The 13904-nt window shown below is 38.4% G+C and overlaps 1 protein-coding gene across 1 annotated transcript in view; it reads right to left on the bottom strand.

Moving 5' to 3' along the window:
- Positions 1 to 13904, bottom strand: part of LOC140949633 (uncharacterized) — a 38936-nt gene that overhangs the window by 14415 nt on the left and 10617 nt on the right. Inside the window, exons 11-16 of the mRNA XM_073398787.1 lie at positions 11818 to 12069; positions 11379 to 11503; positions 10786 to 10844; positions 10478 to 10710; positions 5920 to 6024; positions 5783 to 5801 (exon numbers count right to left, since the gene is read on the bottom strand). Coding sequence (XP_073254888.1) covers positions 5783 to 5801; positions 5920 to 6024; positions 10478 to 10710; positions 10786 to 10844; positions 11379 to 11503; positions 11818 to 12069 — 793 coding nt within the window. The remainder of the gene's footprint in view (positions 1 to 5782; positions 5802 to 5919; positions 6025 to 10477; positions 10711 to 10785; positions 10845 to 11378; positions 11504 to 11817; positions 12070 to 13904) is intronic.

Raw genomic sequence — 13904 nt, 5'->3', positions numbered from 1 at the left:
CTTGATGACAAGGAAAGCGGGATAACATGTGATCAATGACGGCCGTGCGCTGGAAAATTTTCCTTTTTTATGCGCTAATTCCTCACGAAAGGCAAAAGAAGATTCCGCTATGTAGAAAGTACTTCGCAATACGTATTCTTGGCAAGAAAAATTCCAGCGATGTGGTGCAAATAAGGAGTTTCAACGGTTAACCACGAGAATACATATGGACATTAAGAGGTCATAACAGACTCATTATACTTTTCGTTTTCCGAAACGTGGTTAACCGTTGTAACACGAAGGAAGCAGTGTTTTCCTCAGTTTGAGCTGTCGTTTTCTTTGAGAGTCAAATACCAGTTCACGTTTCAAAGCTCTCTTTTCATTTTCTCTGCCGACAATAGACAAAAACACAGGGTTTCGCTTGAGAAATACAGTCCAAATGCACAGACATATGCGCTCATGTCACGCTATTTGCGTTGCGTTATCATGTCACTCATGGTGTCACGAGGTGGGATTGAAAGTAATTGTTTTCGTGGACACTTGCAATGTTTGCTACGCTGTCCTTAGTTTTTTATTGAATTGGCCATGAATTTACCTTCACTTTTCCGTAGTTTCGATATTGAACGCAGTGACGGCCGCTCCGCACTAACGCTCCATATTTCCGTGGCCGGCCAGTGACTATCCCCACTACGTGTCAATCCTTACCCTACCCGTGATTGTTTGCGCCTTAACCATCGGATAAAGTGAAGAACGAGAAATATTCACTTTATTAAAAACATTTTCAGTACGCGTACCCTTGAAATTCATCAAAAGTTGTACATGTGCGCGAGTTTCAGCGTTAGTTTTTAGCTTGTAAACCATATCGACGTTAATTCTGGATATCGCAGCCCTTTTATTACGTCATCACGTAATTCCAATTGGCCCTATAATTCGGTCGTGAATAAGTCAATGTCACCCCCACCACCAATAACATAATTATGTCTTTGATTTCTTTAATTTCAGTTAAAATCAGTGTCATGCACGGCTCAACTTGTGTGCAGTAGCACAATTTTGCATTCAGACAATGAGGGACAAAAGTGTTGGCACACTTCCGTAAAATGGCCCCTTTTTGCATAGTGGATATACTTATCCCATTCCCCTGTCTACCCCAACCCCTTCCCCCCCAAAATCAATGTTGAATTTTGGACCCTCAAGTCTTTTTTTTACTTCAGACAACATTGATTCGGGGGGTGAGGGGATTTACGGCGTTTAAAAAGAATGAAATAATAGATGAATTAAATGTTTGCTAAAAGCACCCGTTTTAAACAAGTGTGTCAACTACTTTTGTCCCTGATTGTAGGTTCTAATTGGAAGCAAAAGAATACGAAAGAATACGATCTACTTGGATTAACTATAAAAAGTAGACTAAATAAGGAACAATTTCTAAACGACATAAACTGATGCAAAAAGGCAGCTGACAACTGAAAGGAAACGATAATTGGTATCGGCTTAGGACTACAGTCGACTCCCGATAACTCGAACCTTCAACGGAAATCGAAAAAGGTTCGAGTTATCGGGAGTTCGAAAAAAATAGCTGCGAGTAAGGTTAAAAACAGTTTTCACTGCACAGTGAACATTTTAATCACATTAATTGTGGAAATGTCAAGTGAAAATTAAAAGATATACTTCTAGATTATAAAAACGTAACGAACGTAACGTAACAAAACATAGCCTAAATAGAGCATGCGTTTTACTGTTTTGAGAAGAAAAGCTGCTTCACGTTAGCCTGTGACAATCAACATCAGCCTCCACTAGTAAACTATACGCCTACTACACGTCAGTAGGAAATGCAAAACAAAATGTTTCGGACGTCAGTAGACAGCTTTTTTCCCAACTTTTTAAGGGTTCAAACTCAAAACATGGTTCGAGTTATTTAGGGAAAAATTATATGGAAAATGACCTGAGGGGAAACGAAAATTGGTTCGAGTTAGTGGGAGTTCGAGTTATCGAGGGTTCGAGTTACCGAGGGTGAAATTACAGTGACTGTATGACGGAAATCCAGGGGAAATAGATTTTGGTTAGAGTTAGCGCGAGGCTCGAGTTAGCGAGGGTTCGAGTTATCGGGAGTCGACTGTATTTTTAAATTGACCGAGACAATGGTAGTCTTTACACTAGAGCCTAAATAAGCTAAGAAATATTTCAAGACGAGTAAATTTTAAATTCTTCAAGTAAAAGGAAGCTTCACACACAACCTATCTTTTTTACTTCAGGTTAACTTAAGGCTAGTTTCCAACGCAACATTAGCCTGCTTAAGATCCGACGAAGGCAGACGTCTGTGACGGCGAGCGGAAGTGAAATTACTGCTAGAAAGACTTCCGGCTGCCGTCGTTGCGAAGTTTCCCGCCGTAGCGGCCTTGTCTGTGACGTGAAGAAGGCCATTCTGCCGGCCGTCGCGTGTAAAACGTGAGTAAACTTGATCAAAATAATGCCATTTAAACACATTTTGAGCGAAATCCTTTAGCACTGTTAACAGTTTATTCTCAGTAGACCATTTTTGTCGAATTTCTAAGCGACTTAAACGATTTGAACACGGTATTTAAATTAAATTTGTTTGCCTTCTCTAAACAGTTTGACTCGTTAATCGCCATGGACTCGGTCAACTCGACAAAGAAAGCAACCCAGTAAGTTTTACAAGTTTTTTCTTGTGTTTATTGATGTGTTTATTAACAATTATGATATCGTAGACTTGTTTCGGCATTAAATTGAGGTCCAATGGATTATGTCACTCATCTTTTCGTCAAGCCTCTCGAGGTTAAAATGTTCGTAATTCTGGTAGGGAAAATCCGGTTTTTTAGATCTGTTGACATCATTCAACAGTAAAAATTCATCTTCTGAAATGTCGCCATCATCGAAACTTGTCAGTAACAATTCACGAACCTTTCTAAAAGTAGTCATCGCTCTTGTATTTATTTCTAAACTTCAACAGGAAAAGGCGGCTACAACAACCCGCCGTCGCGCGAGCTTTCTTAATGCTATTTTTCGCGCCACTGCGACAGCGACCTCACCCCAAGCCCCCTCGACCAAGTCTGCCGTCGTAGAATCTCGACGTCGTCGGATCTTAAGCTCACTTTTATTTAGATTGATTGGCATGCTTCGCCTTTTTTCAAAGCTCAAGAAACTACAAGTTCGCAAAGTCGACGGTCTCAAGGATGGTTTTCAAGTCACTTGAACTTTTCTTGAATAGTTTTTCCGACTTAAATGAGATGCAAAGTAAAATAAATTGAGATTTTACTTAATGACAGTACAAAGATACTGCGACTGTTAAGAAATAAGGCGATTTTTGAAAAAATTTACCGAAGGAAACGCGAGAAATTCACAGTTAATTAACTGCGCTGACGTCACAAAAATCCGAAAAACACGCGTGATTCGGGGTCGTGTGAGCAAAATACACGCGCGAGCCATCACGCCCGCATGCGCATAATGCACAAAGCTACTGGAAACATGTGGTTTCTTTGAAGAGTACGAAAGCCATTGTTTTGAAGCTGTTTATTAGTATTATTACGGTGATGAATCGCCAGTTGAAAAAGGAGAGATTTTTTATTCAATTTTATACTTAACACAGGATGTTTTCTTCGAAGTACTTGACTATAGTAGTTAAAATTCGAACCGTGGTGGTCACTCGTGAGGATGGCGATCGTCGGAGATGAAGACGGTGGTTGTGCAAGGATCGCAATAAGCCCTTCACTTCCTAATCTGCTGTACACTCTTTGAAGATCTTCAAATGTCAGCCCACTTCCGAATACTGTTTCAACCTTGTTCTTCTTTAGGGATAATTTCGACGGCGAAGTTTTTCTTTAAAAGTCTGCTGTAGAAGATGGCGCCGATCTATAAATAGTACATCATGTCCTCAGCTACACGTACAAGACCGTAGGTCTCGACGGACAACTGTTGCTTTCTTCAAGGATCAATCTGTGAGTAAAAATTATTTCTCGTTGTGCAAAAACATTTCTAGTGCATCTTGCATGTGTGTTGAAGGACGTTTGAAACAAGAAAAAATACAAGGATGTTGGTTCGTCGATGGAAAGGTTCTTTCGATTAGGATGCAAGTTAAGTGGGAAACCTTTTTTCTGATAAGTTTTTTAAACAATGTAATAGAGTCGGCAAAACCAAAAAAAATTTACACTCCCTGTTATCTTGTCTTAAAGCCACTTCTAGAATAATTAAATCAACTCAAATGTAAGGGAAATAAAGTGACCGAGGAGCTCCTCCAGTGAAGACAATCTTCAGTGTTTGTTCGGAAATTGGCTCGATCTTCCAGATCTTTCCACTGACCGTGACCCAAAGGCCAGAAACAGCAACATTGCTTCCTTCTGAGTTAGTGTACTTATTTCTTTGTTTTCTAAGTAAAGTTTCCACCCACCATTTACTTCGACTATTTAACGTTTGTCTACTTTTGAAGCGAAAGAATTGATGTCTTTGGAAAATTTCTGCTTTGTTTTTACGTACGATTTACTCTTATGGAGATCGATAGTGACTTGTAACCGGTGTAACATTGTCTCCTGTCATAAAATAATGTTTGACCTACACTAATCAAACTTTTTGCACAATGAGCTTCAACAGAAAGTTAATAAAGTTTTTTGGTTGGAATATTTTGAAACTGAGAGGCCATGTTTGTTTTAATTTTCGCGTGGACGCCGCGCGAATTTTAAAGCTCGCGCCATACTAGTGCTCAGGCTGCCCACGGCCAATTAACTCTAGGGAGCCACCTATCAACACCAAACTTGGCGACTTTTCTTAACCCGACGTTTTCAGGAGCTATTCGTTCATCATCCGCACGCATTTTGAGACAAGTTTGGTAATAGTCAGTTACTATGGTTACGAGATATGACGTCATACGTAGTAGGTGGTCAAGCCCCTTTTTAGTAAAAATGCATGTTTTCTCAACTGCGTTCAACAATGATAGTCAAGATTGTGTATAAAATGGTGCAAAGTGCTTATTTATGTGTTATTTTACATGTCAAGCATAAAAAATTACCATTTCTTGCGTTTTTAGCCTGATTTCTAATTCTTGGTAAAATCCAAGATGACGGCCAAGATGGTGACCATTGTTTGTGACGTCACAGACCTCCAGTAGCGCCACCGCCCATAAAATATACCTCATCTTGTTGGGAAGATCAATGGGAAACTCTAGGGGGGGGGCTCCATCAACCCCCTCCCCTTGTACCGCGGCGGGGGTATGAATTTGCTTTCTTTGAACGTCCGAGGGTTAAGTAAAATTGAATATATTTAATTATTTCAAAATGGCGGATCCAAGATGGTTGATGTCATCATGACATCACTGCTTTTGTTAAAAATTATTAACTTTGTCAGACACCTTACTGTTTAAGCAGTTTTCGCATGAGGGGAAAATTGATGGAAATTTCGATTTTGCCAATAAATTCAAAAATATGACGCCATAATGACGTAAAATTACATCATAGAGCCAATCAAGTTATGCGTAAATGTTGGAAATAATGAGTACATTACTCTGTGTAATTTTTGGGGCCGTATCTTGAGTTAAAGCGGGGGCTCCAGAGCTTTCTCCGGTCGCAGCGAGCCCAAAAAGGAAACCGGTCTGAAATCTCAGTATGAAATAATCGTTACAATCTACTTTGAATAGAAATAAATAGTTAAGCGTTCATTATAAATGCATGAATTCGGTTGGTCACTCGTCTGATTAAAGGAGTAAACAATTCATTAAATGTCCTCTCAAATACAATGTAAATCGGGGTGCGTTCATATAGCCAAAGCTTTATATTTCATCGGTATTATAAGGCGATCTTACCGTTTCTTTTCTCCCTCTCCTATGAAATAACAAAAAAAGTTACAGCTTAGACAATTATTATTTTAAAAAAGAAAGAAACAGTTGCAGTTAAAATTATTGCCAGTGGGAACTAAAATTTCATAATTAGTTTAATTCACCTCTGTTTCTCCTCGTGACGATGTAAATTAAAAGGATAACAATGACCAACACAAGGAAACCAATAACTGCTCCAAGAATTTCGTGATAACAGGAGCAATTGCACTCTGTTAAATTAACAAAACAATAATGTCAATAATAATAATAATGCAGAGGAAAGTAAGTTATTCTGGAGGGAGCTTTGGGCTAACTAAGTTGAACAAAATAAGGAAGCATTATGGTTAAAGGGTTTGCAAAAGACCAATAGGTGGAGGTTCAAGAGGATTTCATAATAACTGTAAACCAGACAGAGAGGCAGTTGAAAAATTACCCAACTGGAAAGCCATCGGACTAGATAATCTGCAAGCATTCTGGCCGATAAATCTGAAGCTCATGGATGGAAAAATAGCTAGTCAATTGAAGGACTGTGTTGATGAGGGGCGGGTGCCTGAGTGGATAGTACTAGGCCGAACTGTATTGGTGATCAAGGAACCGGATAAGGGAAATTTAGCAGGGGACTACCGCCCAAATATATGCTTACCCCTAATGTGGAAGCTGATCACTGGAATAATAGCGAAAGAACTCTATGACCACTTAGAACGAAGGGATTTATTCCCAAAAACGAACAAAAGGGATGTCGTAAGAACTTAACAATAGGGGAACCAAGGATCAACTAATGATAGAAAAAGCAGTACTACAGTACTCTAAGAAAAGACGAACCAATCTTGCTATGGCTTGGCTAGATCATAAAAAGGCATATGACTCAGTTCCTCATTTTTGGATGATGGAGGCACTAGAAATGGTGGGGGCTACTGAAACATCAATTTGATTCTTAAGGAGAGCATGAAGATGTGGAAATCTCAACTGACAGCTAATAATGAACCAAATCATGAAGTAGCGATCAAGAGAGGAATTTTCCAGGGTGATTCCCTTTCTCCACTACTGTTATAATCGCGATGTTCCCTCTCACATGTCTCTTACGCGAGGCATCCGCTGGAAACCAACTCAGCAAGGAAGAGGGAAAAATTAATCATTTATTGTTAATGGATGATGTGAAATTGCATGGAATTGATGAAAGAAAAATTGACTCTGTTGTGCAGACCATTAGAATATTTACCAATGATGTTGGAATGGACTTTCCTATTAATAAATGTGCTGTGTTTGTGGTGATGTGATGAAGAGTGGTAAGATGGTAAAACGTGTGGAGATAGAACTTCCAGTTGGAAGGAGGCTACAAGCATTGGAAAAAGTGATAACGGATACAGGTACCTAGGAGTTTTGGAGTTGGATGATTTTAAAGACGAGTCAGTGAAGGATAGGCTAAGTAAGGAGTACGAGAGAAGAGTAAAGAAAGTTATCAGGTCAAAACTCAATGGCAGGAACATGGTGAGAGTTATCAACTCGTGGGCTGTGTCGCTGTTGCGCTACAGTGGTGGGGTGGTTAGGTGGACTAAGGTTGAGCTAATGAATCTTGATCGAAAGACCAGAAAATTGCTTATTATACAAGACGCTATCCACGCAAGAGCAAATGGTAGCCCTATACCTCATGCGATCAGTCGTAAAGAAGGAAGACGAGGGCTGATCAGCTTGGACGATCATGTTACGCTGGAGGAACTTAGCCTTGTCGACTATCTTAGTCAAAATTGTGAAGAAAGACTACTGAAGGCTGCATGGAGAGGGAGAAACCGGAGTGAATTGGAACATCCTGATGACTATAAGTTAGAGAAGAAAGCACGACGAAAGAGTGAAGGACTGGTCAAAGAGCCCCATGGGCAATACATATGACAGACAAAAAAGGTAGCTGGTAGTGAATCCTTGAGCTGGCTAAGAGTGGGAGACCTTAAGAAAGAGACTGAAAGCCTAATTACGGCAGCGCAAGATCAGGCATTGAGGGCACATGTGATAAAGGCAAATATTGAATATCAGAGCGTGTCAGCATTGGACAGAATGTGTGGAAAATGCCAGAGGAACGTAGAACACATAGTATGTGCCTACAGGAAGCTTGCCCAAAGAGATTACAAAAAGAGACAAGACACATTGGCCAGGGTTGGTTATTGGGAACTTTGTAAATTTTATGATCGCCCATATGGTAGCAAGTGTTGCGAACGTTATTATGGGATTTTACCATACAAACCGATAGCGACATAAATCACCGTAGGCCTGACATAACTGTCCATGATAAGAACAACAACAAAGTCTTCATCATAGACATTGCGGTACCTGGCAACATTAACTTAACGTTGAAAGCAAATTAAAGAGAAAGAGAAACAGGAAAAAATATTAAGACTTAGCTCGGGAAATATCTAACCTTTGGAGCGAGAAGACAAAAGTAATACCAGTCGTTTTGGAAGCTCTAGGAGTGATACTGAGGTACTTAAAGGGTCACTTAAGGTGGCTGAACAGAGTTTTGGCGGTTTGTGAGTATATGTCATTTGCCAAATCATGGCAATTAAGAGAAAGGTTGTAGCCCACAAGCTGAAACTTGGCAAGTGACAAATATACTGATGAAAGATTTTGAATGACAGGTGAAATTTGACGTTTTCGTAGTTTCCATGGCAACATGAACAATTGAATACAATCTTAAAATTTCACTTTTACCCAGTTTACATAAAATTCGCTGATTAGATTTTCCTATAAACTTGCACACAACTTACTATAGTTAATCATTACCATTTGAAACTTATTTGACCAAATTTTAATAGACGGGTTTTTAGATAATCAATAATATAATTGTGTTATAATTATTAAAAGTGTCACAAAATTCGTCTGTTCAACATCCATTTTTTATTTTCTTATTTTTTAAATACGATAAAAGTAATAACTCGGCCAAATATTACAAACTTTTAATGAGTAGATTTTGAGAAATTGTCTCCTATGTACCATAGCTTTTTCACCGCCATGTTTGTTTGTCTGATTTAAAACACGTGCCGTCACGCGAGTTGCCGCTGACCGCCCAGAAAACTGTGTTCAACCACGTTAAAGTAAATTGGATTTCTTTTAACTATATTCAGATGGTGCTGGAGGGCTTTTGAGGTCCCTTTTGCTAATAAGCTTAATAAATTCAAAACCGTTTAAGCTATGACCACCAAACTCACTGAATTTTCCCAAAAAGTATCTCAGAACATTTTAAAGTCTTTATGTGTACGTCAACATTGACCCTACCATGGCAGCCGGTTTTTGGCAGCCATGTTTTTCAAAATTTGCTTTTTCCTACAAAAAGGGGTTTATTTATGTTTTTACTTATTCAATTATAGCCTTAAACGTAATTTAGCAATATTTATCAAATTTATTATAGCTTTTAGTGTCATCCAAACTTTCTAGTGACTTATTTGAGAGAAAATATGAATTATAAATGACCAAATGGCAGATGCTGGGTTCAATTTTTAACCGCTGTTAATTTCTCTAGGAATTTCAAAACTTACGGATTTTTTTTTCACTTCCTAAGCATTCTTTTATACACAGATCAATTTCTCTATGACGATTACTTCGATTTATGCATTTATAAGTAAAATTGAATACATTTACATAAAGTCAAAATGGCGGATCCAACATGGCGGACGGTTCCAGATCCTTCTTTAATAACAAATAGACCTATTCGGCTAAATCAATGTTGTACCCAATTCAAACCCTTTGGGAATAAAAAGTTTTGTTTTAGGAATTTCCATATCATTTAAATGTGAATGCCATATTATAATGCAAATACAATACACAAAGAATTTTAACCTTGGGAGATTTGAACTGGGTACAACATTGAGTTAGCCGAATAAATTGATGGAATTTTTATTCTATTTAAAAGAAAAATCAACGAATAAAAAGCAACACGACGTTTCGATGACTGCATGTCATCATTATCAAATGCAAAGAAAATTAGCATGAATTGGTGATATATATATACAGAAAAAAGAAAATGTCAGAAATATGTAAAGTTAAATTGAGGCGTAAAAATGGAGCAAACTAACAATTAAATAAAAAGTTTCGCCCGGATGGAGTCCGATTGAGTGTTTAATGTAGGTCTTTTGTTTCTGATGATAAGCATTTCGAAGATCAGACACTCAGGCTTCCCTCGGCATTTCTTCTTATTCTGTCTATAAATTCATCAATATGAAGTTATAATGACGTCATAGTGCGTCATTGTGTCAATGAGTACATTATTCTGCGTCATTGTGGTGGCCATATCATGAGCGGTTCTAAAGTTATAGAGAGGGGCTTCCGAAGCAACCCTCAGCCCCAGCCGCAGGAAGCAAAAAAAAAAAGCTCGGTCTGCATATAGGGTTAAGCGATTGCTAAATTGAAGAACAACGTTTGTATGTATGTACGTGTAAATAAGAAGAACTTTGTTTTCAGATTTACAACCACTCTTAAAACAATCAATTTTACGGCATTTTTAAGCAAGTGAATATTTTTTAACTTCCAACACGGACTTCGTCCTACATGTGGTAATTTGCAATAATCCATGCCTAATTATACTGTTCAGTAAGAATCAAATCATTCTCCATGCAGTTCCACATCTTGCATAGCGAGAATATAACCCCTATGATTTCTTTTTTTTTACGGTGATAATCTATAAACAATGATACTCACCCGTAGTTTTAGGTTGCGTTATAGAAGGAGTTGGAGTGGACGTCTCTACAGATAGTGTAGGTGCAATAGAAGATGCATTTTTGGTAGCCAGGCCTTCAACGATTTTTAGATCTCTCACTGTGTATGGACCAATGATCCCCTTATCCACAGCAGTCCTCAGTTCAAAAAGTCCGTCATCTGTTGCAAGGGGCGTTTTAAAGACAAGCGCGAAAGAAACAATTACACTGCCTCTCCTGAAAAAAAGAAAAACATTGACTATCATTCCCAATTTATTACAAGAAAAAATGAATGAAATCGCTTTTTCAAACCTTAAGGCAGTCACTTTGACCATTTCTAAGCTTGTTTTATTTTGGTAGATTCTCTTTACCTGGAAGAGATAAAGAACTACCAGTTATTTCCCCATTAACTAAGGTGTCAATAATTGTTAAAAAAATTCTCTGGAAAATTTTTCTACTCATTACTAAGAATATATATTATGCATTTATTGTATTGTAGGACAATGGGGTGCTGCGAACGTTTTTCTTTTTTTTTTAGATACTGTGCGTCTTCTTAATCGCATAACTTTCAGAGTAATTTGGAGTGGAAAAAAACGTAAAATTTTCCAAATACGAGAGACATAAGCGACCCGTTTTGAAGGGATGTTTCTTGCAAAATGCAAAGAGAAAGACATGCATAGGATTTAATCCTCAAAACGATCGATGAAAAAAAAGGCTTAATAGAGAAGTGCAATCTTCGAGAAGCGCGGTGGAGAAGTCAGTGCTATAAAATGTGAAGGATTACAGAATTGTAATGTATTTTCTGTTCGCCAATGAAAAACGGGAAGTTGCCCTCAGTTAGTGAAGAAGAATATACTTTTTAATTATACAAGCTAAAATAGGTTAAAATAGAAAAACCAAAATACCGAATTCATAAATGATTCCACGAAAGCCTTCGCAGGCTCACTGCTCAAGTTTTCGTAGTCAGGTTGAAAGACAGTTTCAACCCCGTTCTCCTCTACTATCGTCAGTAAGAGTTGAAATTCATCTCCTAGGAATAATTTCAGAACACAGAAATCAGTGAGTTGTTATAGGCCTCTAGGGTAATGTTTGTAAACAATTTAGGTTACGGATGTAACATTTTTTGCAACAGAGTGATCGAAGTTCCATGGAAATGCCAAATCCAAAAATTTCTAAAAGAAGCGATAATGTAGGTTTGATCATGATAGGCAAAGCTTAGTAAAGCTTTATTGAGAAGGAAGACGAATTCCTGTTTATCGGTCATAAGATCAGCCGTTATTCACGCGTTAAGTTCCAAATGGGGCTTCTCAATCTTAAAATCACATTAGTCGAAGGGAAACTTACTTGTAACTTCAACCAAGATAAGGAAGTTGGCAGATCCCAGGCTATTTATTGCCGTACATGTATATATTCCACCTTTGCTATCATTTATATCTTGAAGAATTAGATATCTGTCGGTGGTAAAGACGCCGCTTACTGAATTTGTCCAAATGTACTGTGGAACTGGATTTCCGTTTGCTAGGCATTCTATGTTGATGCTTGTACCAGCTGCTACTTTCCACGTAGTTGCCTGTGGCTTTGTAATTTCTGGAGGATCTGGCAGCAAAAGTTAAAATGAATGCAGTGTAAGAACATTTCTCGAAGGTTCTAACGGCTGCGAGCTTGTTAGGCATTTATTTTAATTGTGTTACTGAAATCTCGAAATTTAGATACCGGACAATTGTCATAATTGAAATTTGCGCCTGATGTCTAAAATTAGATGCATTAAGTAGAATTAAGCTATTTACTTTCATATGTATGACCCGGGTAGATGCTAGCTCGTGTTTCGCCAGCATGCGAACTCATTTACAATGCGAAATTGTCTCTAAAAAAAAAGAAACCAAAAACAAACAAAATTATTGGGGGCAAGAGAATTTGGACCCCTACGTATGGCAATAATTTTTTGTGTACATGCAAACTTTGACATTCAAAGACAGGAATATAACTTACAATGGACATTGACGTCAGCGATGTCCAGCACAGGATGGCCTACTCCATTACTGGCTGTACACTGGTAGCGGATTATGTTATCACGGCTCTCAGGTTTGCCAACATTCACTGTGAGTGATTCTCTGTGCGACAGTACTTGATTTTGCACTGCTACTCTGGCCCACGTTACAGTGGGTGAAGGTTTGCCAGACGCATTACAGTACAATGTGATACTGTTTCCTTTGACAACTGTGGTTGAAATGGGGTAAACGGTCACAGTAGGAGAAACTGAAAGAACAATAAGGTGATTTAGTACATTATAACTTTCCCCCAAAAAGTTGCAATCCACGAAGAACACAAAACTCAAAAATCAATCACCAATTTTCCATGGGTTTTGCATTGAAAGTCTCAAAAGTTGTCTGCAAACATAACGACAACTGAAATTCAGTTAACCCTATGATTCTTAAACCGTGAATCGATATTTTCTTTCAGACAAGGCAGATGAATTTTTTTCGCTGTTATTGGTTCCTTTTTATGGTATTTAAACATTATCAATAAAATGTTCTTTTAAGTGTAATCGCAACCTCTGTTGGTAATACTACATGTTAACTAATCCAGTATTGTACGAAATTGAAGCCATTTACCAACTGCAGTGATGCTAACAGTAGCATTGTGTCCTGTGCCAACGTTGTTGATAGGAACACAGGTGTACAATCCGTCTGCCTGAGTAGTGACATTGAGTATGCTTGAGCTGCTGTTACCAATAATATTATCGTTATAATAGAATTGGTACAGGTGGGCATCCGGGTTGGCATCTGCATTGCACTGAAGGGATACAATAGAGCCACGCAACACTGTGGTGTTGGTTGGAATGGTTGTAAGATTTGAAGAAGATGGACGATCTGCAGTTACAACAGTACAATATCTTTTAATCCATTGATGTAGCTGTAATTGGCTTCAAAACTAGTTGAGACGCTGCCATTAATGGCGTTTCTAGTGTTTTTCCAACACCCCAACTTTGAATTGAGGGGAAGGGGGAGAGGGTGGATTCTTTTCTTCTCTGAAGTTGCTGCATTTACGGACAGTGCCTCGACAATTTTGTCGCCGGTTGTGGATGAATGAATGATTCATGTCAGTTTAGTAGCACAACCTACTAAACCATGGTAACAAGAGACATGGAGCAGCAGATACATGATTATTTGGGTGACATTGCTGCTGAAACGAAAAACAACTCGATGTTCCGGTATAACTGGTTGCCAAAGTAAAAAAAAGTGATTCCTTTACTGATTTTGTCAAGTTGTACTAACTTAAATCCAAGATAACAGATCCAGAATAGCGGCTATTTAGTATTACATGTACATGTATGACTTGAGGTCCCCGTCACGTGAAATCATCACATCAAGTCAACAAACTTAGCGGTCATGCTTTTCTGAAATGGCTACAAACCTTTTAATGCGATCTAT

This window comes from Porites lutea, chromosome 10, assembly GCF_958299795.1.
Source record: "Porites lutea chromosome 10, jaPorLute2.1, whole genome shotgun sequence".
NCBI classification, from domain to species: domain Eukaryota; kingdom Metazoa; phylum Cnidaria; class Anthozoa; order Scleractinia; family Poritidae; genus Porites; species Porites lutea.
Note: the sequence above shows the minus strand (reverse complement) of the source record. Positions and strands in the feature narration are given on the sequence as shown.